This window comes from Danio rerio, chromosome 14 (assembly GCF_052040795.2).
Source record: "Danio rerio strain M-AB ecotype USA chromosome 14, GRCz13ab, whole genome shotgun sequence".
Taxonomy (NCBI): Eukaryota; Metazoa; Chordata; class Actinopteri; order Cypriniformes; family Danionidae; genus Danio; species Danio rerio.
The window spans coordinates 40,526,508-40,553,975 of record NC_141034.1 but is presented as its reverse complement, the minus strand read 5'-3'; the positions used below and the strand labels follow the sequence as shown (position 1 = coordinate 40,553,975).

Sequence of the window (27,468 nt, the reverse complement as noted above, 5' to 3'; positions counted from 1 at the left end):
GACAACGGATCAGTGTCTCTCTTTCTGCGTTCAGTTTTTCCCCCCATACTTTCCACTCCCATCAGACAGAGAGCAGTTGGTCTGTGGAGATTCCAAAAGGTGCACAGATGAGGAGACTAAATAAGGCATTAGATGCCCACTCAAAGGCTTTGTTGTTGATCCTCCAGGTCAGCGCAGAGCCCTTGTGGCCTGTGACCTGCCCAGAGCTGTGCTGCTTTGCTAGGCTTTGAGTAGATTTAGAGCAAGGGATAATGCATGAATTTGGGCACAGGCACATGCGCTTAAGGCTCAATTCTATCGACAAGGATGCTCATCAGTCTCCTAATAGAGCTGTTAGATCAGAAAGCACTGCAGTGTACTGGAGACTCATGATAGATGTCATGTTGTGTTAGAACTTTTTAATGGCTTATGGGAAATGCTCTAGTGTGTCTATAAATGACAACAGGATAATTTGCTTTAGGTTCCCTCAAGATTTTTCATTTATGAAAAAAAATAAAATATATATATATATATATATATGTATGCATATATATGTTTTTGGTAAACATAATGATATAGACTGAAAAATCAAATTAATAAACCCCATAAGGATATCTCAGAATATTGGCAAATTGTTCTTCTGGTTCTTCTGGTAATGTCATTGCAGCACCACTCTACACTCTCAGAAATAAAGGTACGCGAGCTGACACTGGGGTAGTACCTTTTCAAAAGGTACACGTTTGTACTTAAAGAGTCCTTATTGGTACCTCAAAAGTATATACCTAAAAAATTTAAGAGGAACATTTTTGTACTTGTTAAGTACAAAGGTATTGTGTACTTTGAGGTATTACAGTTTTTCTGTTGCTTTCATGCATTTCTCACAACACTTTACATTTGCACAACAGTTAATGCATTTCTCAAAACATTTAGTACAAACTGCAAAATTTAGTTTATAACCTGTAAAAGCATGTCACTTGACCAATTATCAACGTCATTTGATGTCATTATTGGACATCAAAATAACATCCTTAGACGCTGACTAGACATTGAATTTTGGTCACCTGACATTACAACCTTAATCTAATGTCTTATGACGTTGTGTGCCTGCTGGGCAATAGCTCGATAGACTACAGAATGTTACGTTTACACACACACATGGACACATTACATGTAAATGGATCAGCTTTTAAAAGCGTAATACTCACTACACACTACTCTTATGTTGAGTTCTTTTGAAAGGTCGTTTTACTCATACTTTTGAGTAATATTCACAACAGACACTTTTACTCTACTTGCACTACATTTTTAGGCAAGTAATGGTACTTTTACTTGAGTATGATTTTTCAGAACTCTTTCTACCTCTGTGAAGTAGGCAAGACCTTGATACGTACAGCATTCGTTGTGAAAATACCAAAATCTCTAAAACTGCTTTCTCCACTCACATTTAAACAATATTTTAATTCAGTAACTAAATAAATAACATAAACTGTCTTATATGTTCTTTTTATTAAATCGCTTATATTTTGGCAAACCAATGCGCATGTGCAGTCATAAGCGCGCGCAGCCAGCGCACTGACTGATTCAAATCTGTCAACGGCAGCACATGCCTGACTTTACTATAAACGTAAACTATGGTGAAGCGAAAGAAAACACAACTTGAAAAGATAAACAACACAATTTCTCTGGTATGTATGTATGTATGTAACTTACCTGTAGTGTTTGGAATTTTTTCATTCATCACAGTGTTTCGCAAACGATATAAACGATGTAGCAAGTAACCTTACTGATAAAGTAAGTACGTTAACGATAGTATTGAAATTAGTCATGTGATCATAACACGTCTTCCCTCATTAGGCGACATATTTTATTTAGGTTAACCTGGGCCAGCACTGTGGGTATAGCTGTCGCCTAAAGTAAGAAGGTCGCTGGTTCGAGCTCCGGCTGGGTCAGTTAGCGTTTCTGTGGAGTTTGCAGTTGATAAAAGTCCCCCACAAGCTATAGCTAAATTGTCCGTAGTGTATGTGTGTTTGTCCTGTCCTGGACCTCCAGGTTAGGGGTTGAGCGATGGGCTAAGGACACGTCTCCTAAAAATTAAGTTAGATGTTACGAAACACCAACATGGTGTGGCTAAATATCAACTTCGATAGCTCTGGGAGTAAGTAAAGTAATTTGCAAAAGTATTAAATAAAGTAAATAAAAAAAGTAATTGAAATGTATTTGCAAACAAAAATATTTAAGTTAAGTCTTTTCATTTCTGGCAATTTTAACTCACCAGGACACGTATTATTTGTGACATCGCATTAAAATAATGAAAAATGGTCTATACAATGGAAATTTATAATTTTGTAACGTTTTTTATGTTTAAGAAGCCATATAGCTTATAAATGTGATGACATTCAATTTATTCTTATAATTCCTATAGCCTGTACAGTTAACAGACACATTTAACATTTATTTTCAGATTAATTTCTGCATTTGTGTCTTGACTTCATACCCTTGTGTCTTGACTTGAACCTTGTAAATGGATAAATCCAGCAGTAAAGCAGTAGTAATGAAAAGTACTTTCAAATTAATCTTGCGTGAGTTTCACCTGTCCAGCAGGTGGCGATGTCAAACAGCAATTAGAGAAGGCCGCAATCTCGAGAATGCAGGTGTTTACTGTCCTCGTTGAGCATCGACGAGCACGAGGAACAGGTAGGATACAGTATTTGAAACAGCAGTTTGTTAAATGTATTGTTTTCTCATGTCTTTAACTCGTACTGATTGACACTTAACTTAAAGGACGTGTATTGAGCTGGTTTTTAATACAGAAACACGCAATTTTACACAACACGTGTGATGCTGATTGCTGGCCAAGCTTGACGTTTATTTTGTTCTTGATTTCAATGATAATTGTTTGCACAAAGGTTTTTTGTGTGGCCTAATGTTAAAATCCCATTTTGATGTGGAGTCTTTTCAGGATGTATTGTCTACAACCAATGTTAATGGGGTTAATAGAATCAAATGTAATTTATATAATCAGATGACTTTTTTCAAGTAACTATTAGGTAAAACATTACTTTGTAATTAAAAAAAAGGGGAAAATCAGAAACTTCTCATTTATTGACTGACATATTCCCTGTACCCTGTTTAGAGAATTCAGGAACAAGTGCAGATGTCATGTATGATGAGTAAACCTGAGACTACACTGTAAATGTGCATGATCAAACGTGCTTAAAACAGATTCGTTATTCCCTTAAATCAACACAAAGTTTCATTTCATTTGATTCAGCCTGCTGCTTATTCACTTAACGTTTCTTGCTGTATATTTTTAAAAATATATTATTATTCATTCATTTATAATTTTTCCTTCAGCTTAGTCTCTTTATTCATCAGGGGTTCCCACAGTGGAATGAACCGCCAAATTATCCAGCATATGAATATTATTATTGTCATCATGGCAAAGATAAAATAAATCAGTTATCAGAAATGAGTTATTAAAACAATTATGTTCAGAAATGTGTTGAAAAAAACTTCTCTCCGCTAAACAGAAATTGGGGTGGGGTTGGGGGGCTAATAATTCAATGGATTTAATAATTCTGACTTCAACTGTATGGCGATGCAGTAAGTAGTGCTGTTGCCTCACAGCAAGAAGGTCGCTGATTCGAGCCTCGGCTGGGTCAGTTGGCTTTTCTCTAAGGATTTTGCGTGTTCTCCCTGTGTTCGCATGGGTTTCCTCTGGGTGCTCCGGTTTCCCCAGACGTGGTTAGGTGAATTGGTTGGGCTAAATTGTCCGTAGTGTATGAGTGTGTATGGATTTTTCCCTGAGAAGGGTTGTGGCTTAAAGGGCATCCGCTGCGTGAAACATGTGCTGGATTAGTTGGCTGTTCATTCCGCTGTGGCGACCCTGGATTAGTAAAGGGACTAAGCCGAAAAGAAAATGAATGAATAAATACATATATAATTTTTTTCTACCACACAAGCCAGATGAAAACGTAACACAGAAGAAACTGTTTTCAATAATTCATCACTTTCCCTAAAAAGTAACTAAATACCACATTTATTTACTTTTTAAGCTGTAGCGCGACATTGTTATATTTTTACCTTTAAACGTAACTTTCCCTAACACTTACTATAACCAGCTGGAGATGAATAAAAATTTGAGCATGTATAAGAGGCAGTTTAGTTTATTGAGTTTGCTGTTTTACCTGGATGAATATATAGACCTTTTTTATCTTAGATTTTTATAGTTATAAAGTTTACCAGAGTACTTAGTAAAATTATTTGCTCTGTTGTTGTAGTACATGTAATTGTGTACTGCATCTGTAATTGCATTTAGGCATGGGCCTGTATATAATTCTGACAGGATGATAACCTTGTATAAAAATATCACGGTTTCATGGTATCAAGATTATTACTGCCCTAAAATATATTTGATTTAAATGTCTGGGTAAAAAACAAAAGCTTTTTTCTTTGTTGAACGCAGTATATTTTAATTTGGGTAATATTGCAAATATTTTAAAACCGTATATTACAATAATTCAAATCAATCATTGACTTCTGCTGTCTTCATTAGTTTCAAAAACACGGATATCTTTACAATTTTCTACTGCTACGATTTCTTTTAATATCTTTTCTGCTGGAGATACTGTTGTCCTAAAAAACAAACAAACAAAAAAACATAAAAAAAAAATCTTACATAAACCATAGAAATGATATAATAGAAAACGTTGGTGGTTTTAAAACCTTGACTTTTCGTGGTTTACTTTGAAAATGGTTATCGTCCCATGCCTAATTGCATTCTAACCTACTTGTATAGTAGGTGAAAAACTATTTTTTATTTTAAACTTAATTTTCTGAAGTAAATATGTACCAGTATGACAACATGGCAGATACAATACATCAAGATGATATGCATACCATAAACACATTAATATTAGGCTGGATAGCCTAGTTTTTAGTGCTTGTGGAGAAAGCTACTACCTACTCAAAACAGTTTGTGATTTCATATGCAACTAAACACTTTTATACATAGCAAAAATTGTAATGAGTTATCTTTCCCACAATCCATTGTGATTAATATGACTTGCCATTTCCTTTGTGATTTAGCCAGACATAATATTAGCTGTTTTCCCTGAGATGGGTTGTGGCTGGAAGGGCATCCGCTGCATAAAAACTTGCTGGATAAGTTGGCGGTTCATTCCGCTGTGGCGACCCCGGATTAATAAAGGGACTAAGCCGACAAGAAAATGAATAAATAATACTAGCTGCAATTTGAAACATTATTTGGTCAGACTGCCAAATGTTAATGGTGGTTGAAACTATTAAAACATATTAATAAATAGAAACCTAAGAGCATGTCACTGTCTACGTTAATCTTGATAGTCAAATCATGTGGCATTGAAACAAAATACTTAATCTGTTATTTAGGAATAATATCCTTTGCTTTACCTATTTATTAAGTTGTTAACAATAACTGTGTAGTATTCCATCCTGACCATATCTAGCATAGTACTCAACACTGTTTGGTCTCATATGTTTTCATTAATTCCAGTAATGTATTAATACATATGCATGGATTTCTGGAAGCAGTAGTTTCAAACCCGTAGCAGTCCCGACTGACATGCTGTACTGTCTGCAGAGTCTTTGACCTTTCAAAATGATAACTGATTTTTTTTGTGAGCTAGACAGAGCATGGCATATCTGACCTAAGGCTTTTTGTGGCATTTCTCCATAGGCCAGTGAGTAAGCCAAATCAAGTGTATTGCTGTACATGTGATTGTAATGCAAACAAAACAATGGAATATATATCTTCAAAGAAATCTATTGAGAGCATTGAATAAGAAAGTGGATACAATGGCTGAACAGGATTTAACATCTTGCATGTTTTTTTGTAGCTTGGTGCTGAATAAGTAATTCTCATTGAATGAGTGTAGACAGTCTTTAAAAAAAAAAACTATCATGTCAGCCACTTTCACATCACTGTTTTTTTTTGTTTCAGAAGCAATGGGTATGTAAGGCAAAACTGTGAAGGACCCGATTGTTCTCATATAGAACAATTATTTACAATTACAACCACGTTTCATTATATGTACTTGTAGAATTAAAGTGGCATGTAATTCCAAATCATTTTACATCTGCACTGATGCACATTTCATACACAGGTGGCATTAAATGGTGCTTCTGATGTGGCATTTAATGGTCTTTGCACAGATTGTTTAATGGTTCTCAGAAGTGCTATAAAAGCACTACACAGAAAATCAACTGTGTACTATTATTCTAAAGGCTAAGGCAGATCAGAGGCTAAATTTAATGTGGCTTTTATGCTGCAATGCGTCTTTACACAGAATTTTGAGCAAGCACAGAGTAACCTTAACTTGGCTGTGTGTAAATATCTTTTTAGTTTACCAAAATATCCACCTTTTTATAACTGGAATTGTTACTTGAATGGTTTCTCAACATGAGGCATTCTGTATGACATGGGTAAAATAGATTTTTTTAAAAGTGTATTTTATTGTTATTTGATCATATGTGCTGAGCACTGTATGTTTTTAGTCTGTCAGTTTTTCTCACACAATTGCTTGTACATATACAACATGCTGGGCAGTATGGCTTTAGAAACCAGGACAGTCTGAACTTATGTCTTATGTCATTGTTGCTGAGGCAATAGTGCTCCCATCTGGCATGTCGCTGAGCGTGTTCACTGCAACAGTGAATTTCAGAATTGAGTGCACTAGACACAGTATTTCCCACATAGCCTTAACAAAGTAAACAGGGAGAAACAGAATAAAAAATGCAGAGACTATATTATTTCAGCACTCTTGGCTCTTTGTTAAAATCGTCTATAGGTGCTTTACATGTATACAGTGCAAATGCACACGAGCACAATGGACACCATTCAGTGACAGATTATTCAGATTTGTTACAGTGAATATAGACATTTTATGCAAGTATGCTTGACTTTATGGTCTGTTAGACAGGGCTAGTTTGGCTCTCATTGCCGGCTGTCTTTGGAAAAAATGATGACCTTAAGCCATGGGTAGAAGGCCATGCCTTTCAGAGGTCAAAACAACCACAGATTCAGAGAGAGCAGATGATTCATACTCTACAAGAGCCTCAGGTGGTCTGATGATCATTTGACCCAAATGTCCTTCATTGATCTTGTTTTCATTCCCTTTTTTTGTGCATCCAATGGCATTAACATGTCATTGCCCTTTTTGTTTTGTTTTCATTTCTCTTTTCTAAAATGATATGAACATCACATGGACAACTTTTAAGACCTGAGAGAATTTTGGTGCTGTGACTATGAACACAGAACACAGTCAACACACTGTGGCATTTTTAGCTCAACAATGACCAATCATCCATTGACATGGCTTTCATAGAAAACTACCGAAAACACTCTAGTGTCTAATTAATAAAAATAAAAATGCAAGAGCAACATTTAATGTTTGGACATAATCACACAATAATAATTTGATCCATATAATTTTTCTTTGATTTTTTTTCTTCTTTTTTTCAAAATGTCCCAGTCCATTTCAACTTCAACTTGAATTTTTCTTTCATCCTTTTTAATCTATACAATTTTTAACACATTGAATCGCATTGGGCACATAAACATCACATAAAGACACATTTTTTTTCTCCAACTGATATAATCATATTGATTCCTCAGTGCAGCTCAATAGAGCCCCCTACTGGTGTGGAGGTTTATCTCTATACATTAGTAGTACAGTATGCTTTGATAGTAGCCCCTCATGGTCTTTGCTTTTTACTTCTGCAAGTCCATAAGCCCTAACCACAAAAGCTCATCCGTCTGCTATCCATACATTGGTCCACTTTGTTTTCCTCCCCACTTCTCCTAGTGAAAAATAATTTTCTCATTTATTGGCTTTTCTTGGCTGCGTTGGATTTCCTCTTGGTGATGTAGGCTTCAAAGAAGAACTGGCAGAACAGCACAAAGTAGCTGAGGTACATGAGCGATGACCACACAATGTTCTGCACATGGGACGGGCACTCTTGGCCTTGTTGCATCCATAAATACACCAGATAGTTGACGACGCAGCCCATCACCATCTGGGTGATCTGTGTCAGGGTGATGAACATGGCGAACTTGCGAGAGATTTTAAAGCCGGCTGCCCGAAGAGCATAGTAGGAATACATGACGGCGTGAACCAGATAGTTCATGGTCATGAACCAGCCCCCGCCGGCCACCATGTCCTTGTAGGAGTACCAGGAGTAGAGCAACACTGTGATGTGATGATACCAGTGCAGGAAGATCAGCTTCTGCTTGCGTAACACGATGAACAGTGTGTCACCTGAAAGCATAACAACACAGGATTGTGTGAGAGAGAGATAGAGGTGGAGAATTGACAGAGTAGATTTTACAGTTCTTTAATGAAAAAATGAAGGGTTTGTTGAAGGTTCTTGACAAAATCTGAACACATCTGAAGTTTGGTCACAAGAAATAACTTTAAAGGCGTTCAACAGGTGAAAATGGTAATGTGTCTCGACTGAGAACTTTAGATCTCTGAAAATACACATTAAATGGATAGTTCAGGCAAGACTATCAATTAATCAATTGGTACCAGGCCGCACATGAAGTCATTAATTATTTTAGTTTTATTTATTATCTGAGTCTGAATGATCTTTTATTTTGAAAATCGTTATTTTGAAAAATGACCGTATTCTCTTGCTTACATCTTGGTCACTTGTGCACCCAAATTTACCCTACAAGTAGTAAAATGAGTAAGAAACAAATGGCTTGTTATTTGCTAAGGGGAAATGACCCAGTGAAGGACTTGCGAACTGCCAAGGACTAGATCTGCAACTCATTTGTCAACAAATCAGGTTAATCCAACATATGTCTCTGCAAGAAGATCTATTGCTGGAGATCGCAAATGACGGCGGCCTTTTAGGAGTTTGTTTGCATATCACAACTTTTCTAAAGTTCTTTTTAGAGAAGGGTCTGGCTGCAGAGTTGCACTTACCAAAGCAGGCTACTACTAACATTCATATAAGCAAAGCTTATTATTTATTTATATCAACTAACAGGTCTAAATATAGACAGAAGGTATTCTTCCAAAGTTATGAATAAAAAACACCAAATTTGCAAAATTTGAATTTTAGTTTTTATTTTAAACATTTCAAGGAGTTGTAGTATTACAACTAACAGATACACATTATGGACTTAAAGCAATGATTCTTGAACGACTTGGGAAACTATTTTTTTATAACTATTCTTGATAAGTTAGCATGTCTGCGTGGGAGTGCATTCATATGAAATTACATGATCCTCTACATGTTCCCCGCCCAGTTTTACAGGTCCTCCAAACATAATGTCGAGATCGACTCGATAAGGGAACGTCTCAACTCGCTTAATGGAAAGAAAGCGACACAGAGGATGTGTAACATTACTGTAGAGCTGTTGTAAGGCAAGCATTCGCGTTTGTAACGATCTGTTTACTAAACTATAGCAACTGTGGCACCCGTTGCCGTATGTTGCCAAAAACTACAGTGAAAAGCTTAGAAAAAAAGGCACTTGTAAGGGTGACAGATAAAAACTTTTTGCAACGATCTTAATGAAATTCGTTACCTCAGAGATTTTTCCACCTCAGGACCTTAAATTAAATTACCGTAGAATTTTATGCAAGCGGCCACAGGTGGCGATTGTAAATGATGTCACTTGCAGAGGAAGCGCGGTTACCTGAGCGTGCAAGCCTGGAGGTGCAAGTGCAAATCTGCAGCCAGACTCTATTGTCTTTTTCCATGAGTCACGTGACAAGAACTGACTTCACCATCCCCCTAAACCCAGCCATGTTGGCCAATCAGAGAGGAGAAAACAGTGCGCAAGCTGACGTCATGAGGCTAAAACTCCGTTTTTAGCATTTACAAGACATTTTTAGAAAATCTTCACCCTGGCTGGAGTTTCAAAAAGTTGTGCTTTCAGTTAACTGACACTGCGTTTTTGTGTGGACAAACAGCGAAACTACATAGAAAAAAGTGTGGTTTTAAAAATACCTGTGTGCATGTGGACAGGACCTTAATATCCCTTCACTGGTTACAAACCTGTTTGATTTTCTTAAAGATAGTTTTATAAAGATATACGTAGAACCACTTGAGAATGAGTAAATGATAAAAATTAAATAATAATATGAAAATTATTTAAAAATATAGTTGTCAAGTAAATTTTCATTTTTGCATGAACTATCCCTTTATTGTAAGGTGGAAACAGTGCCTGATGTAGTTTGACTCTGAACAGTTTAGTTTGAACATCATGGTATATGATGTAGTGAGGTGAGGTAAATGTACTACATGTAAATAGATAAAGGTACTTTTATGCTTTAGACCAAGAGTTCTCAAACTCGGTCCTAGGGGGCCAATGTCCTGCAGATTTTAGCTCCAACTTGCCTCAACACATCTGCAAGGATGTTTCTAGAAAGCCTAGTAAGAACTTGATTAGCTAGCCTCGGTGTGTCTGATTGGGGTTGGAGCTAAAATCTGCAGAACATCGGGCCTTCATTACTGAGATCGAAAACCCCTGCTTTAGACTTTAGTTATGTTGAATACCTAACTGAGGCAAGGTTTGAAAATGCTTTCAGTATAAAATAAAATTAGGTCAAGTATAATAAATTTGTGTTCCCAACATCAGGTGTCAGCCTTAAAAAGCAACCTAACATGACAGTATTTGTTGATTTGTTTCATCTGCTTGAACAGATGTGCAAGTAATTGAATGTCAATCAGAGAGACTTCCCTGGTTGCAGCAATTTTGTTAATTACTCCATAAGCATTCTTTGTGCCAGTTTCACAATAAGTAAATATTTTGTTCTCTTGTCTTGACCATATATAATAGAAATTATGCTTTATTCACCAAAGTCATGTGGGATAATAACATTTGTTAAATGTTTTGATGAATAAAAAGCATTGTTTAAAATTAAAATTCCCCTCTTGAGCATTTACTCATTGCTTTAGTTTAAGTTTTCCATTTGTTGGTATCAGAAGACAAGTGGATGTTTTCAGCTTGTCAAAAGTCTATATATGTGGTTGTCTCTCTATATGCCTTCTGGCCTTAGGAGGCATGTGAAGGGTCCTCACATTGTCCTCTTTTTGTCTCAACAATAGGCCTGGTAGACCACTAACCGTCAGGACATGGCAAACACAATAGGCCCAGGCAGGTGGAAAATAGAACCACTATCCCAGCTTTCGAGACTTGGGGTTATGCTGCAAGGTTCATGCTAACAAATTCTGTTACGCTTTCACAACCAATTATATTCATGCAGATGAACACTAGGCTTCTCTGCAGTTCTTTGTCAGTGGAGCAGGCTAGATTGTAGAGCACTGAATTACATTTTTCTGTGTTGTTTTAAATCAAGATGAGGTTTTGGGGAATTTTGGGAATGTGGCTACACCGGTTATACATTACAATAGTCATAACTTTACATAAATGTATTATATATATAGTGTATTTACTACATGCTAATGTAACTTTACAACAAAAAACAATAGTCTGGTTACTACTGAACTGTTTAATTTCATAAGGATTTGTTGAGAAATAATTTAATCTGATTTTACTCTCTTATGCAGGTTTTTAGTCTAAGTATGCTGGGTACAATTTAAATGTAAAATACATACAGTACATATATTTACAGTATGTCAACATCTAAAGTGGATCAAAAAAGTTTCCCAAAATTGTTCAAACACAGGAATGGGTGTTGTTGAATGGTTTAGGGCAACTTTGAAATGTTTTGATCCCTGTCAAAGAATGACTATCATAGACTCACCTAGTTCAGGTGCTTTGCTGAGGACAAAAGCATAAGCCCAGAACTTGCTGACTGGCCCGTTGTAGAAACTCTGATCGCACACTGACTGCTTTAGGCCTTTGGTCATCAAAATGTTTACCATATAGCCCCCAGTTCTGATGGCACCAAATATACTGAAGAAAACAATAAACATTACAAATCAGAAATTCAAAATGAAATATATGAATGTAAACTTCGTTGAATGTTATAACTGATGGTGTACCATTGCTGATTTAGATAATGCATTATTCTTATTGGGCAGATTTATTTATTGGCTTTTGCCTGTGTGGCTGCACAGTTACTTAGCACTCAGGTTGCAGTTTTAGGTTTCTTATGATAGCTGCCAATGGCTGGATCATGTGAAAATCCTGGAAAAGCAAGCCAGTCCATGTCATTGTCTTTCTACAGACACAGTTGACTTGATGCCCACACAGAAGAGTGTGATATGTTATATTATTTACCTCAACCAAGCTAACAAATACATGCTCTAGAACATATGAGCTAATGTTCCTAATTCTTAATAATTCATGAAAATATTATTTCTGAATATCTGTATAATTTTCCTAATTAATTATAATAATTATTCTTAGTACTAAATGTTTTTTAGAAATGTTGGTCATATTCCAATTTGTGGTTGGAATATGATCCGTACTAAAACAGGTCCAACCGCAAAAAGTACTGCGCCTTTCAGACTAATTCAGCTGCGGTAGGCCGATGCGCTGTGCATTATGGGATATGGAGAAAAAATACTTGTTGACAGCGCTTTACCATCAGAGAGAGAGAGAGAGAGAGAGAGGGAAAAACATTACCTGATGGATCGTTGGTAATATTTTCGCAAGATGACCATGTCACAGTTTAGCTAAATTAATTCACGCCTACTCCTGACGAGCGATGCATTAATACAATGTTTTCCAGCCGGAGCCGCGCTTCATTCTCGAAATGTATAGTTTGTCTAAAGCAGGGATACAATCAGTCAGCGCAGTCGTCCCTTCATACTAAAAAGCGACATTTTGTGTCTGCCGGTTCTTTTTACCTGCAGGAGTTCATTGGCATTTTCCCGCACGTGAATTCTGACCAATCAATAAGCAGTTTAGGAAATATGTTCAACAACATCTGGCCAATAAGAGATGTGGATTTTATCAGATAAGTGCATTTTGGTTCATTTCAACTGGTTCGGACCAAAGACAGCAGAAGATGCAACAATGTATCATTTATTACCCTTGGTGCGGACCAAATGAAGCGAACTACAGATATGAAAGCACCCTAAGACACTAAATATAAGAAATAAGACTCTGATTGTTTGTTTTAAACATAACTTTTTGCATGCTTTTTAAAGACTGGAATCTGTTTTTTTACTGTGACCCAATAGCTACAGAGGGTTTCAAAAAGCTCATAATAATAGAAAATGTAGCCTTTTTCTTCTAAATTGTTGTTATTATTTTTTAAAGTAAAATATAGGTAATGTTATAAGTGAACCACATAGTTTTGTTATGCAGTTCTTGACCTCTTTAACATCGCTTGAAGAATGTTTGCTCATAACTTTGAGACAACCTTGCCAAAATTCTGAGAATGTTTCTTGCTAGCTGGGAAGTAAGATGTCATGAGGAGGTGCAAGCTTTATACAAAATCATATATGCTGGCCTCTTACAGTTGAAGTCAGATTTATTAGCCCTTCTCAATTATTAGGTCCATCTATACCTTTTCCCATAATTTCTGTTTAACGGAGATAATTTTTTAAACACATTTCTGAACGTAATAGTTTTGATAACTAATTTCTAATAACTGGCTTCTTTTATCTTTTCCATGATGACTGTACATAATAATTTACTAAATATTTTTCAAGCAACTAGTATTCAGCTTAAAGTGTCATTTAAAGGCTTAACTAGGTTAATTACGCAAGTTATGCTAATTAGGCGAGTCATTGTATAACAATAGTTTGTTCTGTAATTAATCTTAACATTTGAAAACTGTGTTCATTGCAGTGTTGTTTTGTAATGTGCAAAGTACATCACATTAAAAAATCTTAGTGCACATCACAGAAATTTGGTGTCTTAAAGTTTTGCTTCTTGCAAAGTATAATCTTTTGGCAAATTTAAGATCATGGCACACAGATTCTACTTTTTATTTATCTTTACAGCAGTAGAATTATGATGTCTGCACCTGTGATGCACAATATATCATTCATAAATCTGTTAGTTGGCAGTTACTACTTTATATATTCATTTACATATTACGTTTGTATTTCCATTACTAACGTCATAGCGATGCGTTAAATAGGCAAATATGTTTTTACTGTTAACAGGTGCTGGAGGCAAAAGGGCAAATACCTGTGGCACACCCTCACAAACATTTGCAGCACACTTTATGACCTAATTACAGATAGACATATTTACCTGAAGGCGGCAAGTGTTAAAGACCATAATACTAAAGGTTTCCTCAGCTCAAACTTTTCCCTTTGTTTCATTACGTGCCGCCCACCGAGTATGCAGGCAGCGTAGAGCGCAGAGAAGAGGAAAGACTTCTTCCTGTAAGAAGGAAAATTAGAAAATTAGTTTTATTTTGTGAAACTTTATAATGCATCTGTCAAAAACATATTATTAGTCATTTTGATTGTTTTGATTCTGCTTCAGGTTCAAATTTGAAGCATTTTTATTTTTTTCAATGAAAACTATATACCATGCTAAACGCTTATATAAACAGCTTATCCAAAAAGCTTATAGTTGGGCTGGGCGATATGGCAAAAATGCAATCTCAATAATTTATTTTGCGTACTGACCGATAATGATATATATTTTGATATAAGTTGTTAATGCTTCCATATTTAAGAGTATCCCAACAAAGACTGAAGCCACAAAAATTAAAGGGTCCATTAAATGGCATAACATATTTTTGGCCTAAAATATGGTACATCTTTAATATCAACACACTTTTACAACACATGTCCAGAGCTTGTCATTGTTTGTGACATAAATTTTATCGCTATTCGATATAATATCATTTATCAGCCCAGCCCTATATAGTCATATACATGTACAGTACGTTAGTAAAAATGTATGGATTTTATAATTACCATAACTGCATGTACTTGATCTAAAATATGGTAAAATACTAATATATTAGTGATTTATATTATTATTATTATTATTATTACTAATATTTTCAGTCTTCAGAGTCAGATGATTCTTTAGAAGCCAGTCTAATATGATCATTTGCTTCTCAAATATTATCAGTGTTGATAAGACTGACATGGTTAATGTATACTGCCACTTTTCATCAATTTCATGCAGAGAAGCTCTTAATTTCTTAAACTGACCCCATGCATTTGTTTGCATGAAAGTACACACTCATCTTCTGCAGATAAAAATATTACGTTTACAACAACTGCATTTTTTTTCATTAAACATTCTCACATTTCATATGGTCACACACATACTTCATGTAGTCAAATTTGTAGATTTTGCAATATATAAAGCATCCGCCTTCAAAACTGGCCTTGTTACTGTTACAACTATGTTATAATGTGGTTATGTAGCTGTTAAAAAAGCAAGAGCCAGCGCTTGCAATTCCAGTCTTAAATGATTTACATACTGGCCAACACACATTGTGTACTGTTTACAAAGCATTCATAGGTTTGGATGGGTTTCTTTTATATCTCATTAAATCCTGAACTGCTAATGTAATCTATTTGCCACAACAAATTTGTCCTAATGCATTAAATATATATAAATATGTCATTGTTTCTGAAATCCTATATTCATCACTTAGTTTTTGCCAAAATGAAATAAACTCTTGTAGGAGCTTTTCATCACAAACAGCTTAATGGGCTTATTTTGACAGCTTGTGTTGCTTTTAGGATCTCATAATATCTGGCAAAGCCGTACTGCATTTATCTGGAAGCTGGAAATATTCACAGTGCAGTTTAATTCAATTTTGAGGACAATGTGATCCCCTGAAATCTGATTTGCAATAAATTTGTTTCCTTTAGGTCCCATCCGGGCCCTCTATAAAGAATGCTGAGGTAGTAGCTGGAAACCAGTGTTCTGGTTTCCTGTGACATCATTAATTTTTACATATGAGCAATTCCAGCGTTATGGATGTGACATTTGCAGTAAAACTCAAAACATAAATTCACATAGAAAGTATATGTTAACATTATTGTAAAACTTTTGTTTATATTTTCCAGAACAACTGACCACAGAGTTAAGGGACCAGAAACATATCAATCTGTAAACACATTTTGTACTTTAAATAAGGAAAATAAGCAATTTATGGATGTGACTAAGTCTGCAGGTTTACAGTACACAACATACTAAGTAGAAATTCTGTGAATTAAACTACACATCCCAAAAAAAACATTGCTAATCAAAAGGAGAAGAGTTGGATCTCTATAAAACAAAAAAATAATTTATTTTATTTTATATTTTCACATTTATGAGAAAAAAAGTATCATTATGGATGTGACGCCTCTTTATTATGGATGTGACAGATGTGAAATTGCCACTTGTGTGACTTTGGTAAATCAAATATAATAGTTTAAAAACATTCACAGGTGCATTTTTGAGTATTTCTATAGTGCTGTAAAATACTTGCTTACCCAAAAAACCCAGAAATAGTTTCCATATTTTGATGCAAACTTAATTTTTTTTATGGCAAGATTGACATTTGCATTGAATTGGTCATATACATACACGTCAGTTTTATCTTTAATAGCGGTAGCATTAAAACTAAATTTCAGTACCAACTTGAGCAAATGTCATGATTATGTGCCAATCTATGTTTATACTTTAAATTAAAACAATGGCAAGTAGCCATGAAAATGACAAGGTTGTACCATATTTGTTTAGGTACTTGGAGTAGTCCTGTTATGATTTTTATAATTTACTTTAGTAGGGCTGGGCCGATAAACGAAATTATATCAAACAGCGATAAAATTTATGTCAATAACAATGATAACCTCTGGACTTATTTTTAATCTTTATTGATCTAAGAGCAAATTACACAGCAGAAATGTGCAATAAGAGGCATCTAAAACTGTGTTGATATTAGAGATTTTCAAGAAAATCTCAAAAATTTCAGAAATTTTCAGCCACCAAAATTTTTTTGTCCAAAGATGTTATGTCCTTTAATGGACCCTCTATTTTTGTGGCTTCTGCCATTGTTGGGGTACTTTTTTTAAATCTAGAAGCATTAACAACTTACACCAAAATATACATCATTATCTTCAATATGGAATATAATTAAGATTACAATTTTGCCAAATTGCCATATCATATACAGTTTTGCAATATCTTTTAGTTTGAGCTTGACAAAAATCTGCAAATTACTAAGCACACTTCAAAGCAAGCCAGGCTCTAAATCAGTAACCACTGTTCTTGAACTCTTTCAAACTATTTTGACTAAGTTGTAGATCTCTGAGATGTTTAAATATCCGAATTTCAATAATAAAACCTGGTTGAGTTGTATTAAGAGACACTTGTTTCACAGATCATCTAATATACATAATTTTAATCCCTAAACCTTTACATTCAAAGACATTTTAACATTTTGTAGCTTTTTTTCTGCTTTTTTATTTGACCACTCACATGAAAGAACTTGTTTACTTGCATAATGTGACGTTTGACAGCCTTCTTTCTGTTTGTTCTCTTTGTGCTCAACTCTATTAGGAGTTTAATCTGACATGGCATTGAAGTGCATACATATGTTTTGCTTGTCGTTGCTGGAGTATGCAAGGCACAAAGGATTGTCAGATCTTTGTAACATACCCACACAGTTCCTAATCAAACTAGTCCAGTTGATTCCCCTTATGTGAAATCTTATCTGCAAATTACACTCAAAGTATTTTAGTTACACTGAAAACTATGAAATTGGCAAGACTGAGACTGACCTCTTCTGAAACTATGATAGACAGTGGATCTCTAAATAAATCATTGTTTATATAGACTGCTATATTAAGGCGAAAGTCAAACATAAATTAATATTGTAATCATTTACTCATTCTCAAGTCACTTTAAACCGGTTTGAGTTTCTTTCAGGAGAATGTTGGAAACCGTAATCCTTTTTCTTCCATTGTATTTGATTTCCTACTACGGATGTCAACGATTTCCAACATTCTTCAAATATTTATTTTGTGTTCAGTAGAAAGAAAAAAACCCTCACAAATGTGTGAAACTGATTGAGGGCGAGCAAATTGTGAAGTTTAAATTTTATAAATTCTCTTTAAATTCTTATTCTGTGCTTCCTGATTTTGGCTGTTGTATTTTTTATAAAACCATAAGCATGCATTATTGATGGTGGCTTTTTTTGTTAATGGCAGAAATTAACCAGATGGGAGCTTTGCCAGTCCAGCATCCAGCTGGCATTTTAAGCCAAAACTGGGACACGTCTCTCTCTGCCAGTATCATCTCTCTTAGATAATTTATTTTTTATTCTGCTTCCAAAAACTACAAATAGGTGAACATAGAGGCCAAAAAGTTCGTCATGGTTTTAATTGCCCATTTATGTAGAATGGATAAAGCCGAAGCAACTCAATGAAAAAACGTCAAAGAATATACTGAATTAAGTAAAAAAATTGTAATGAATTCAATCCCAGAAGTCTGCCATGTTAAGCAATCTGTCAATGTTTTTGACATGACCTCAATAGACACTGCGTGAAGATGAGCAGGGTGTAGGCTGAGAAAAGAACGCTGCGAATCATTTTGATTTCTCTGCCCACTGGATGCGAGAAACACTGACCTCTCTCAGTTCAGAACAGTGAGTCCATTCTATGCATACAGCCCCCTCCAACCTTGACTTGTCATTGCATTGTTCTTTGTGGACAAAGGGAGGCTGCAGTGGTATTTACAAATTTTATAGAACCAATTTATCAGGGTTATTGGAAGATTGTAGTCTTTTTACTGGTTGCTACTGAGTTAAATGCATTGGCAGTGCTTGCTCACTCTTACTGACACATTCTCTTTGTAGTGCCAGCTAGCAAGCTTCTACTTAAGAAAACAGCTGGCAAGATGCTTCTAATGATAATCCATTACAAACTATGTTTGAATGTCATTGTGTTCTGCCAGAACCAAACAATAGATGCAGCTAGGACTGTTTATTTATTTAGTATTCCTTATACCAACCAGAATCAGACATGAAAAGCAGCTAGGTTGGGCTGAAATATGATATATTAATAATTATATAAATAAAGTGTATTAATATTATTTATTTATTAGAATGGCCACCATTTTAACCAAGATTATGTAACTGTTTAATCAATGTAGGAAAATCTAGTAAAAGTTTTCCTGACATAATAAACTATAAATATTTAATTTATATTTACATAGAAATTAGGCTTGGGACAATAACCATTTTCAAGGTATACCGCGGTTTGGTAAAGTCAAGTTTTTAAAACCGTCAACATTTTCTGCAATACCATTCCTAAGGTATGTGTATGATTTTTTTTTTTTTTTAATTTATGTTTTTTTGTTTTTGTTTTGTTTTTTTAGGACAATAGTATCTTCAGAAGAAAAGATATCAAAAGATGCCGTTTTAAATTGTAAAGAAAAATCTGTTTTTAATGTAGACAACAGAAGTCAATAATTAATTTAGCCTGACATGCTTACTGCTCCAAAATATTTTAAATGTTTCTCAAAATAAAATATATTGTGTTCAAAAGGGAAAAAAGTTTTTGATTTTACCCAGACATTTAAAAATAATATATTTTAGAGCAGTAATCACAATCACTGTGAAACCGTGATATTTTCATCCAAGGTTAACATAACGTCAGAATCTTATATCAGCCCATGCCTAATAGAAATATATTTATATGATGTTTAAGATTTTATGCTGCATATTTGATTTACGAAAATGCAGTAAAATAGTAATATTATTTTATAAAATTTTCCCTTTTTTAATATGTATTAAACTATCATTTATTCATGCAAGGACCAAGCTGAATTTCAGCATCCATTACTATTTTTGTGTACTGACATTTTAACAGATTCTCTGATGTATAGAATTGTACTTATTTATTTTTGTACAGTTTGTTTAATTTAATGTGTCCTTATATTAGCTTCACATATATTTTAATATGTCTCGTGTGGACTTTTGAGTAATAAACAGTTCCATCAGACTAAAATGAATCAAACTTATCCATTTGAACAACCTGATCTTGATGTACTGTAGTACTTGCCAAGTGAAAGGTGTGTTAAATAATTGTGCTCACATTGTTACTTAATTTCAAATTTCTGGCTAAATTATCTCAAATATTCAACATATTGTCCAGCAAAAAAATGAAGAATTTGCCTGTACAGAACAGGCATGGTTATTTATTTTAAGAAGATGGATGTTCAGATGGATTTTTACTGAGCTGTGAGTGTCATATGCCAGCAGAGCCCTGCTTCATTCAAATTGAATTGAGAGAATATTCCCATCAGGCCTTGTTACTGTGTTTAAAAAGCAGAGTTCTAGGAGCTTCAAGAAAAAGGATGTAGCACAGAAATAACCTAAACAACAAATATTTTATATACACCTAACAGATTTAGGTCCTGCGTCATCAACTCCCAGTAAGTAGGTCTATATATTGCAAGACCATCAAGTCCTTGACTTCTTCATCTGTGTTTTTGTCTATGTTCTCGTTTTTTCAGCTGAGAGCAGCAGACCTGTAGCAGACAAAGATTGAAGGTGATGCTATACCTGTAAGGGATCACATCTGGCCCAAGCAGTTTGCTATAGAACTGCTTCTCAAGTCATTTAGAGTCGCTAAATAAACCGAATCTGCAGCCTAATAGCAGTTTTAGACTAATGACGATGGCAGAATCTGTTGTGCTTGATTCAGTGTTTTTTTTTTACTGAACACAGCACAATGTTGGAAAAGTGCATATTAGTAGAATGCACTGTATAAGCACAGAAAAGATTTTCTGTCAGAGCAAACCTTCACAGCAAGGACAACAAAAGTATAGTCTTTTTTTATTTAAATTGCATGTTAATCTCCAAAATATAGTTGTGTTCTTGCTGTACAGTTTTTTGGCTAGCATGCCTAATTGCTATTGCATTTACCATGCAAGGCTAAGGCTAAACAAACCAATGGCTGATGTTATAATTTGTGACATGGTTGAAAGGGCTTTAGCCAGGGGTGTGTTTTTCTCTACCACCCTTTGCAAGCATCAAATGCAATCTCTTCTTCAGGGCAACTCACAATGAAAATACACAAGGTGACTGCTTTCAGAGGTCATTTTCTTATTTTTTTTATTCTTTTTGCTGCTGTGGATGGTGGTAGTCTACATGTTGTTACAAGAAGCTTTTTTAATTTAAAGAGTTATTTCATAAACAAATAAAAATTGTAATCATTTATCCACCCTAATATTATTACAAACTCAAAATCTTATCTTCATTATCAGTATCTTCAGAACACAAATGAAGATATTTTATGGACTCTGAGAAATTTCTGTCCCTCCATGGGAAGTCTGTTCCCCCAAAACTTTAAGTTTGGAGCTGGGTGATATAGCCACAATTTGAACATGTTTTGGTTGAAGTGTGATTGTATGGCATCTTCATAAGGTTTTCTGCTTATTTATAATGAACAAGTCTGTATTTGTTTTACCTCAACTTCTTTTTTTTGTGCAGTGTTGTTCATTGAAACTTTATATTGAAGTAGAGGAGCACAATATATTGTTAGAGCATGGATATCACAATGTGTGTGTGCGCAGTCGTCACATTGCAGGATTAGATTGTTTATTAAATAGTAAAACATTAAGATATTATTATTTTTTTGTTGAATTGTTCATACGATGATGACCATGTCATTTTAGGTTTGATTGTTCAATTTATGTATCTGAAAGTTGGAAAAGAAAATATCGCAATGTCTGATTTTTCCAATATCGTGCAGCCCTATATGGAAGTATATAGAAACAAATATAGTGACTGCAACCATGTAGTCTACAGTACAGCTCACATTATGTGCAAAAACTGCTAAATTCACATGCCTTTCTAACATTGTAAAATTACAAATAAAATAAAAATAATTATTTAATACTGTTTAAAGTGAACATGTTGATGACCCCATTACAATAATTACATTTTATCATAAACATCCTTTTAGGTTTAAAAGTCTACATATTACACATTTATTATTGTCTAACAACCAACATTTTAGAGAAATGAGCATTGTGTCACTTGGATAAACTTCTCAGTTTATATTTCATTTCAAATATATTAATTTATGTTCTACTGATGAACACATTTCTCATGAGCAGTAAATGATGCAAACTCTTTTAGAGTCAAATATAAAATCTAGGAAAGGCAAAGTGTGTTCATCTCTTGATGCCAGTGGTGGTGTTTTTATTTTTTATTTTTATTTTTTAGACTAAATCCCACAGTGTGTAGTAGTAAAGTGGCTGTCTGCATTCATAAGACTATATTAAGTGACATGCACTGCAGGGGACATCAGTTTGATGGTGCCAGGAAACCCTACTATGTGTCTCATTATGTAAGGCTGGCAGTCTGTGTGGAATTCAGTCCACTTTATTGTATCCTCTTTGTTTCTGTGCCTCCTGTCTGCTTGTGTCTTTATTTTGAGAGCTCATTAAAGAAACTTTTGGGCAGCGCAGTGTAGTGAGGATAGAGGGTTAAAAATACACCCAGATTAGAGATGACCTGTGGCTATCCTCACAACCTGAAGCTAATTCTCTCTGGTCAAGCCAGACCAACACGAAACATGGCACATTGCACAAGCCATGGCAGCTTGGTATCATTGATCTATGCTGGGAATAGAAAACAAATATTAGTGGCCCCATATTTATGTAAGATTCTGTTTTGTAATCTATATTAAAGTTAAGTGTTTTTTTCATTTGAATTTATAATAAAATTTATTTGCATGCAGATAATGTTTTTTATAAAGCTGGATTTTATAATAATTTTTTTTATATAATTCAGTTTAAGTTGATTAATTCTAAATGTATATATAAATTATCTTTAAATTAGAAGTACACATGGCCCACAGCCACACAGGTATGACACAGCACTTTCAAATATTAATGCAATTTTACAAGTCATGCTTTACATAACCCACACATAGTCTTGTACTGTAATCGCACGTACACACATTTATTGCTACATATTGTACCTTTATGACGACAGACAGGTTAGGAAATACCATTTGGAGTGAGACTCTAGTCTAAATACAGGTCTATGGGAAATATTTAATCATTTATTTTAGTGTTTCTGTAGAATGAGTAATCAAATGAATGAATTGCTTGATTATCTTTTTTTTAACACAATTGCTTCTGAAATTATGATTGACTTATTGACTATATATTGATATTCTGGCATTGTTTGCATTTATTAGTAGGGATGCTTCGATCTAGGGCTGGATGATATAGCCTAAGTTCAAAATCTTGAAAAATGTAACATTTTAACTCAATTAATAAACAATTATTTTATTTATTTTATTTTTGCTTCCACAGTTTACTGACAGGTTTTGTACAGTAAATATGCTCACAAGTCAGAGATTTTTGAATGAAGGGTGGATTACTTGATTTAAATATAACTGAAGGAAACATACACTATCTACTCTCTATGATAATTTATTGAACATCAACGTTGAACAACTGAAATTAAAACACACATTGCCTAAAACAAACCGTCACGTTTTTCTTATAAAAAAGTAAAAACAAATAACTTGCAGTTTTGGAAACAAAATTAATTATTTTCAATGTCTTCAAAAGTAGATAATAAGCAGTATCTCTTCTAAATAAAATAACTTGTATATTCTGTAAATACTATTTTAAACTGCATTTTATTTTAATAGAAAATATGCCGTCATATCTGGCACAGCTTTCAATCATCATCAATGTAGTGCAAACGAGTGACGTGCAGTTACATTTCTCAAGAGGTTTATGGCTATACGACCACAGGAAGGCTGCGCCAGACCATACTTGTACTTTTGACACAGTATAAATCAGCCTTAAAAGAGCAGTGTTACGTGACTCCACATACGGTGGGGAAAGTAATTGACAAAAATAGAAGAATTAAATTGCTTATAGGATCTGAATGTCGATTTCGATTTTCGATTAATCACCCAGCCCTACTCCAATCGATCTGCCAAAGATCAGTATTGGCCGATAATGACATTTCATGACTTGATCAGTACTCTCCAATCTCACCGATCTCATGAAGCGATTGCAGGTGTTTGTTTAGGAGTTTACAAGCAGAGGAAGATGCACGTGCGCTCTGTTATATTATACTGGTCTACAGCAGCCACAACACGTGAGGAGGTAAATGATGCGTGGGCCGTGATCGATCGATTTGCTTACGTCACAACAGCTTAAATTTATACAGATGCTGTGAGACCTGCTATACCGTCTAAAGCTGCTTCTGGCCATATCATGTTCACACCTAAATGGTTATAAGGTATTTTATGCAGTTTAGGTATTAAGGTATGTTAAGGTATTATATTAAGGTATGTTAAGGTATTATATGCAGCATCCTTAATTTATTTTCTTAGGTAAAGTGAAATCTACTCTTAAGGATTCATACTTAGAGGGAAAATGAGCTTAATGCATTATAAAGCTTGAAGCATTAGAATCTGTACTTGGTATCGGCTGATCAGCATGACAAGGAATCGGTACTCGGTATCGGCTGAAAAAAATCCTGACCGCAGCATCCTTATTAAATACTGCCATTTGTGACTAATGCTGAAACATTTAAATAGTCATTAACATAGTTGTGTATGCGAAGAATAATGCCTATGAAACACATGCTGCTTCCAACATTCAGGTGGTAATTAATCCAAATTGAAATGTAAATTACAGCCATATATTTATATACTTGAAGATCTTTTCTTCTCACAACGTCAGAAAATTCTAGCCTATGTTGAAGCTCCTGTGCTTGTCTTGCATAAATAATGCAGGAATTGTTTGTCAAAGCTGACATTCTGTTTCCCTGATCATCAGGAAGATGCACGAAAGGATCCTGTGGTGTTGCAGTCATTCATCACAGGGGATTAATAAAGCAGAGACATGCACCTCACAGCTGGTTTTTAAATCAGAACAGCAAGAGGGTTCTGAAAAATGCTTCTCAAGCAAATCTTTACTCTCTGTATCATGCTCCAAAGCAAAAGGCAATTACACAATGTGATCTCTAGGCTTTAAAATGCTGAGTAATGGTACAGCTAATTGGTATTTAACCCCTTTCCTCATCCCCTCACTCTGAATGACCTTTGCCAAAGACTTGCACATACAGTAGTATATAAATGTATTGATACTAAATGCTGTTTATCTTGATTACAGATTGTTATAGTCTTGATTAGACTTCTCTTGTAGCTTGTTAACATTTATAGTTTTAAATCTAGATGTTGTGCAGCACTATTTATTTTTTCTGTCAAGTACAAAATCAAAGAAATACTGATAGGGAAATTATAAATAAATATATTTTATAGTAGTCGAGACAGGATCATGAAACTAGATAAAAGCAGCAAGGGTGTTTTAAGTGCATTTGTGGACGTGTTTTGTTTTGCTGTAATTAGTCACTCATATGTAAATACTTACTCCTGTGTTGTCTATTTATGATTTTACAACATTACATTTTAAAATGTTATTGACTAGCATTGCTTTTCCTCTTTGCAGTAAAAGCGTGAAGTAACCAAGTTTGTCAATGTGCCTTAAATATAGTTTGGACATAGTTTAAATTAAATACATTTTATTTTCATAGGTATTTAGAGTGAATAATGAAATATAGAATAATATTTGGATGAAATATCCCATTATATCTGCATTTCTGAGTCATTCAAGCAGCACAATGTTCTTCCCATCATTGTTTTAGCTTTCCCACATGTTTGAGGTAATCAAAAAATATGCTTAAATGCATAGAAAATTTAATATTTAGCAGAATAAACCTGAAAAACAAGACAGTGTTGTTCTTCACACGGGAGGATACAAGACGATGGATGTGATGCAAGCTACCCGAAGAAGTCGGCACAGTGACGCGGAACCGTGATTGGTCAGATGTGTGTCAGCAGACATCAACATCCGCATGCTATTGGTCAGCTTATCTGAATACTAAACCTGCCTTACGTCTGTCCTCAAACGCTACAGAATTACAAAAGCGTGAAATTGATCTACAATGAGTAATCGCTTCAACGTAACCATGTGCCGGATGCTTAACAAGCGACACAGTTGAATGATCAGTGCAATAAACAGCTATGATGGCGAACCGGTACAGAATCAAGAACATATGTCGATAGGTTTATGAAGAGCATGCATAAAGCGAATGTTCACTTGCACTTATTTCGTATTATGAACATCATTTTGCTACAGAGATTCTGGACTAGGCTTGATTTTGAGTCATTAAACATTACTGCTTGCATGTTAGCATTTCCTGTAAGTGCCCATTAGTCTAGTAATTAACTCCAGTCAGTCTTGGCTGATTGATAAATGGATCGACTCTACATTCATGTGTAAAGCATTTTCAACTGTTTTTTTTAACCGGTTCACCCGATTAGGGGAAGGATTCGACTCTAAAGAACGATTCTGTCACGAATCGGACGTCGCTGCTTTGTGAGAGCTATTTAAGACCTGATGAACCGGTTTAACCTTAAACGATTTAATGCTCGTTTAAAGATTTGTTTACGAAAAATAAATGCGCTTCACGTATGTTTTTAAATATATACTAAAACCAGTTCAGATTGTCTCGAAGGACACACGCAGAGCATCACCTTGAATAGGCTTTGAATCTGATTAGTGCGCTACGATGCTTCAAATAGCCTATAGCATCGCTCATTCCACGCAGATCAGCGGAGATGCTGAATAAAACGCTAGACTCAGACAATATTGATGAGTCTCGAGGGGGGAAATCACACTGTGCATCCATCATGGTCTGGATAATATACCTGCCAGTGACTTTCAAGAGTCCCTGACGATTTTTAGGCTTAATTCATGCTTAACATGTTTAATACGCTGGTCAGAACAAAAGAGGAAAGTCTATACGACGGCATCTGTGGTCATTAGTGCGGTCTTGCACATTTATCATGCATCAGAGCTACTGTACCAGTTCTCCTGCATCCACCGAATCGCCTCATCTTCATTGAACTGCCTCTCGAATTCGTATTCTTGCAAAGCCAGCACCGACATGGTCTCTGGTGGTCCTCTGAACGCTTACTGAAGAACGTGAGCCTGAGCGAGCGAGTGAGTTGTGATTAAGGGATTTCTGGCTATGTCTCGCGGGCTCAGCTCCAGCCGTGGCCTCGCATCTCTCTCTCCTCCTCCAGCACACTCGGTGAGTTGTTCTCGAATGTCAGTTGATTTGACTCTCCGTGCCGGCACACGCCCTCCTTTTTCTGACTGCGAGGAAGAGGAACGCCAGGTCCTAATGCCGCAGAACTGATGCATCCTCCTCTTAAACGAGCTGTCGTCATCCACAATGAGGTGACCTTTGGCATACATTCACGAGAGATGCGCTTTTCATCATTTTCGGACGCTGTCCAGACAGTATGAGCTCAGTATTTGTGATTAGTCAATATTTGTGAACGGTCTCGTCTGTTTGCATGAAATATATTTGTCATGTAAACAAATGCAATCCATATAGCGAGGGCCTTGACTGACCTGCATCCAAAGTCTCATCCAGCCTGTCATGGACTTGGATTTGTTTTTTGGATTTGTTAATGATTTTTTTAATGAATAAAGTGCATTAGCCTAGTGATAAACAGATCACTTATGCGCTGCTGTTAAAAACAATGATGCTT

General features: G+C 35.2%; 1 protein-coding gene and 1 non-coding gene across 16 annotated transcripts in view; one reads left to right on the top strand and one right to left on the bottom strand.

Annotated features, from left to right (window-relative positions):
• The first annotated feature begins 1,324 nt into the window (after positions 1 to 1,324).
• LOC147834000 (uncharacterized) overlaps positions 1,325 to 27,468 on the top strand; it is a 146,244-nt gene continuing 120,100 nt past the window's right edge. For 9 of the 15 annotated variants that reach the window (XR_015507791.1, XR_015507793.1, XR_015507789.1 and 6 more), the window contains exons 1-2: positions 1,325 to 1,664; positions 2,578 to 2,673. This is a non-coding gene — a transcript (uncharacterized LOC147834000). The remainder of the gene's footprint in view (positions 1,665 to 2,577; positions 2,674 to 27,468) is intronic. The other 6 variants (XR_015507799.1, XR_015507800.1, XR_015507803.1 and 3 more) reach the window with 1 other exon arrangement.
• On the bottom strand, positions 7,471 to 26,987 carry elovl6 (ELOVL fatty acid elongase 6). The gene is given in 4 exon segments (NM_199532.1): positions 7,471 to 8,276; positions 11,739 to 11,890; positions 14,150 to 14,281; positions 26,775 to 26,987. Coding segments are annotated over 4 exon segments (801 nt in total). The 5' UTR covers positions 26,858 to 26,987; the 3' UTR covers positions 7,471 to 7,842.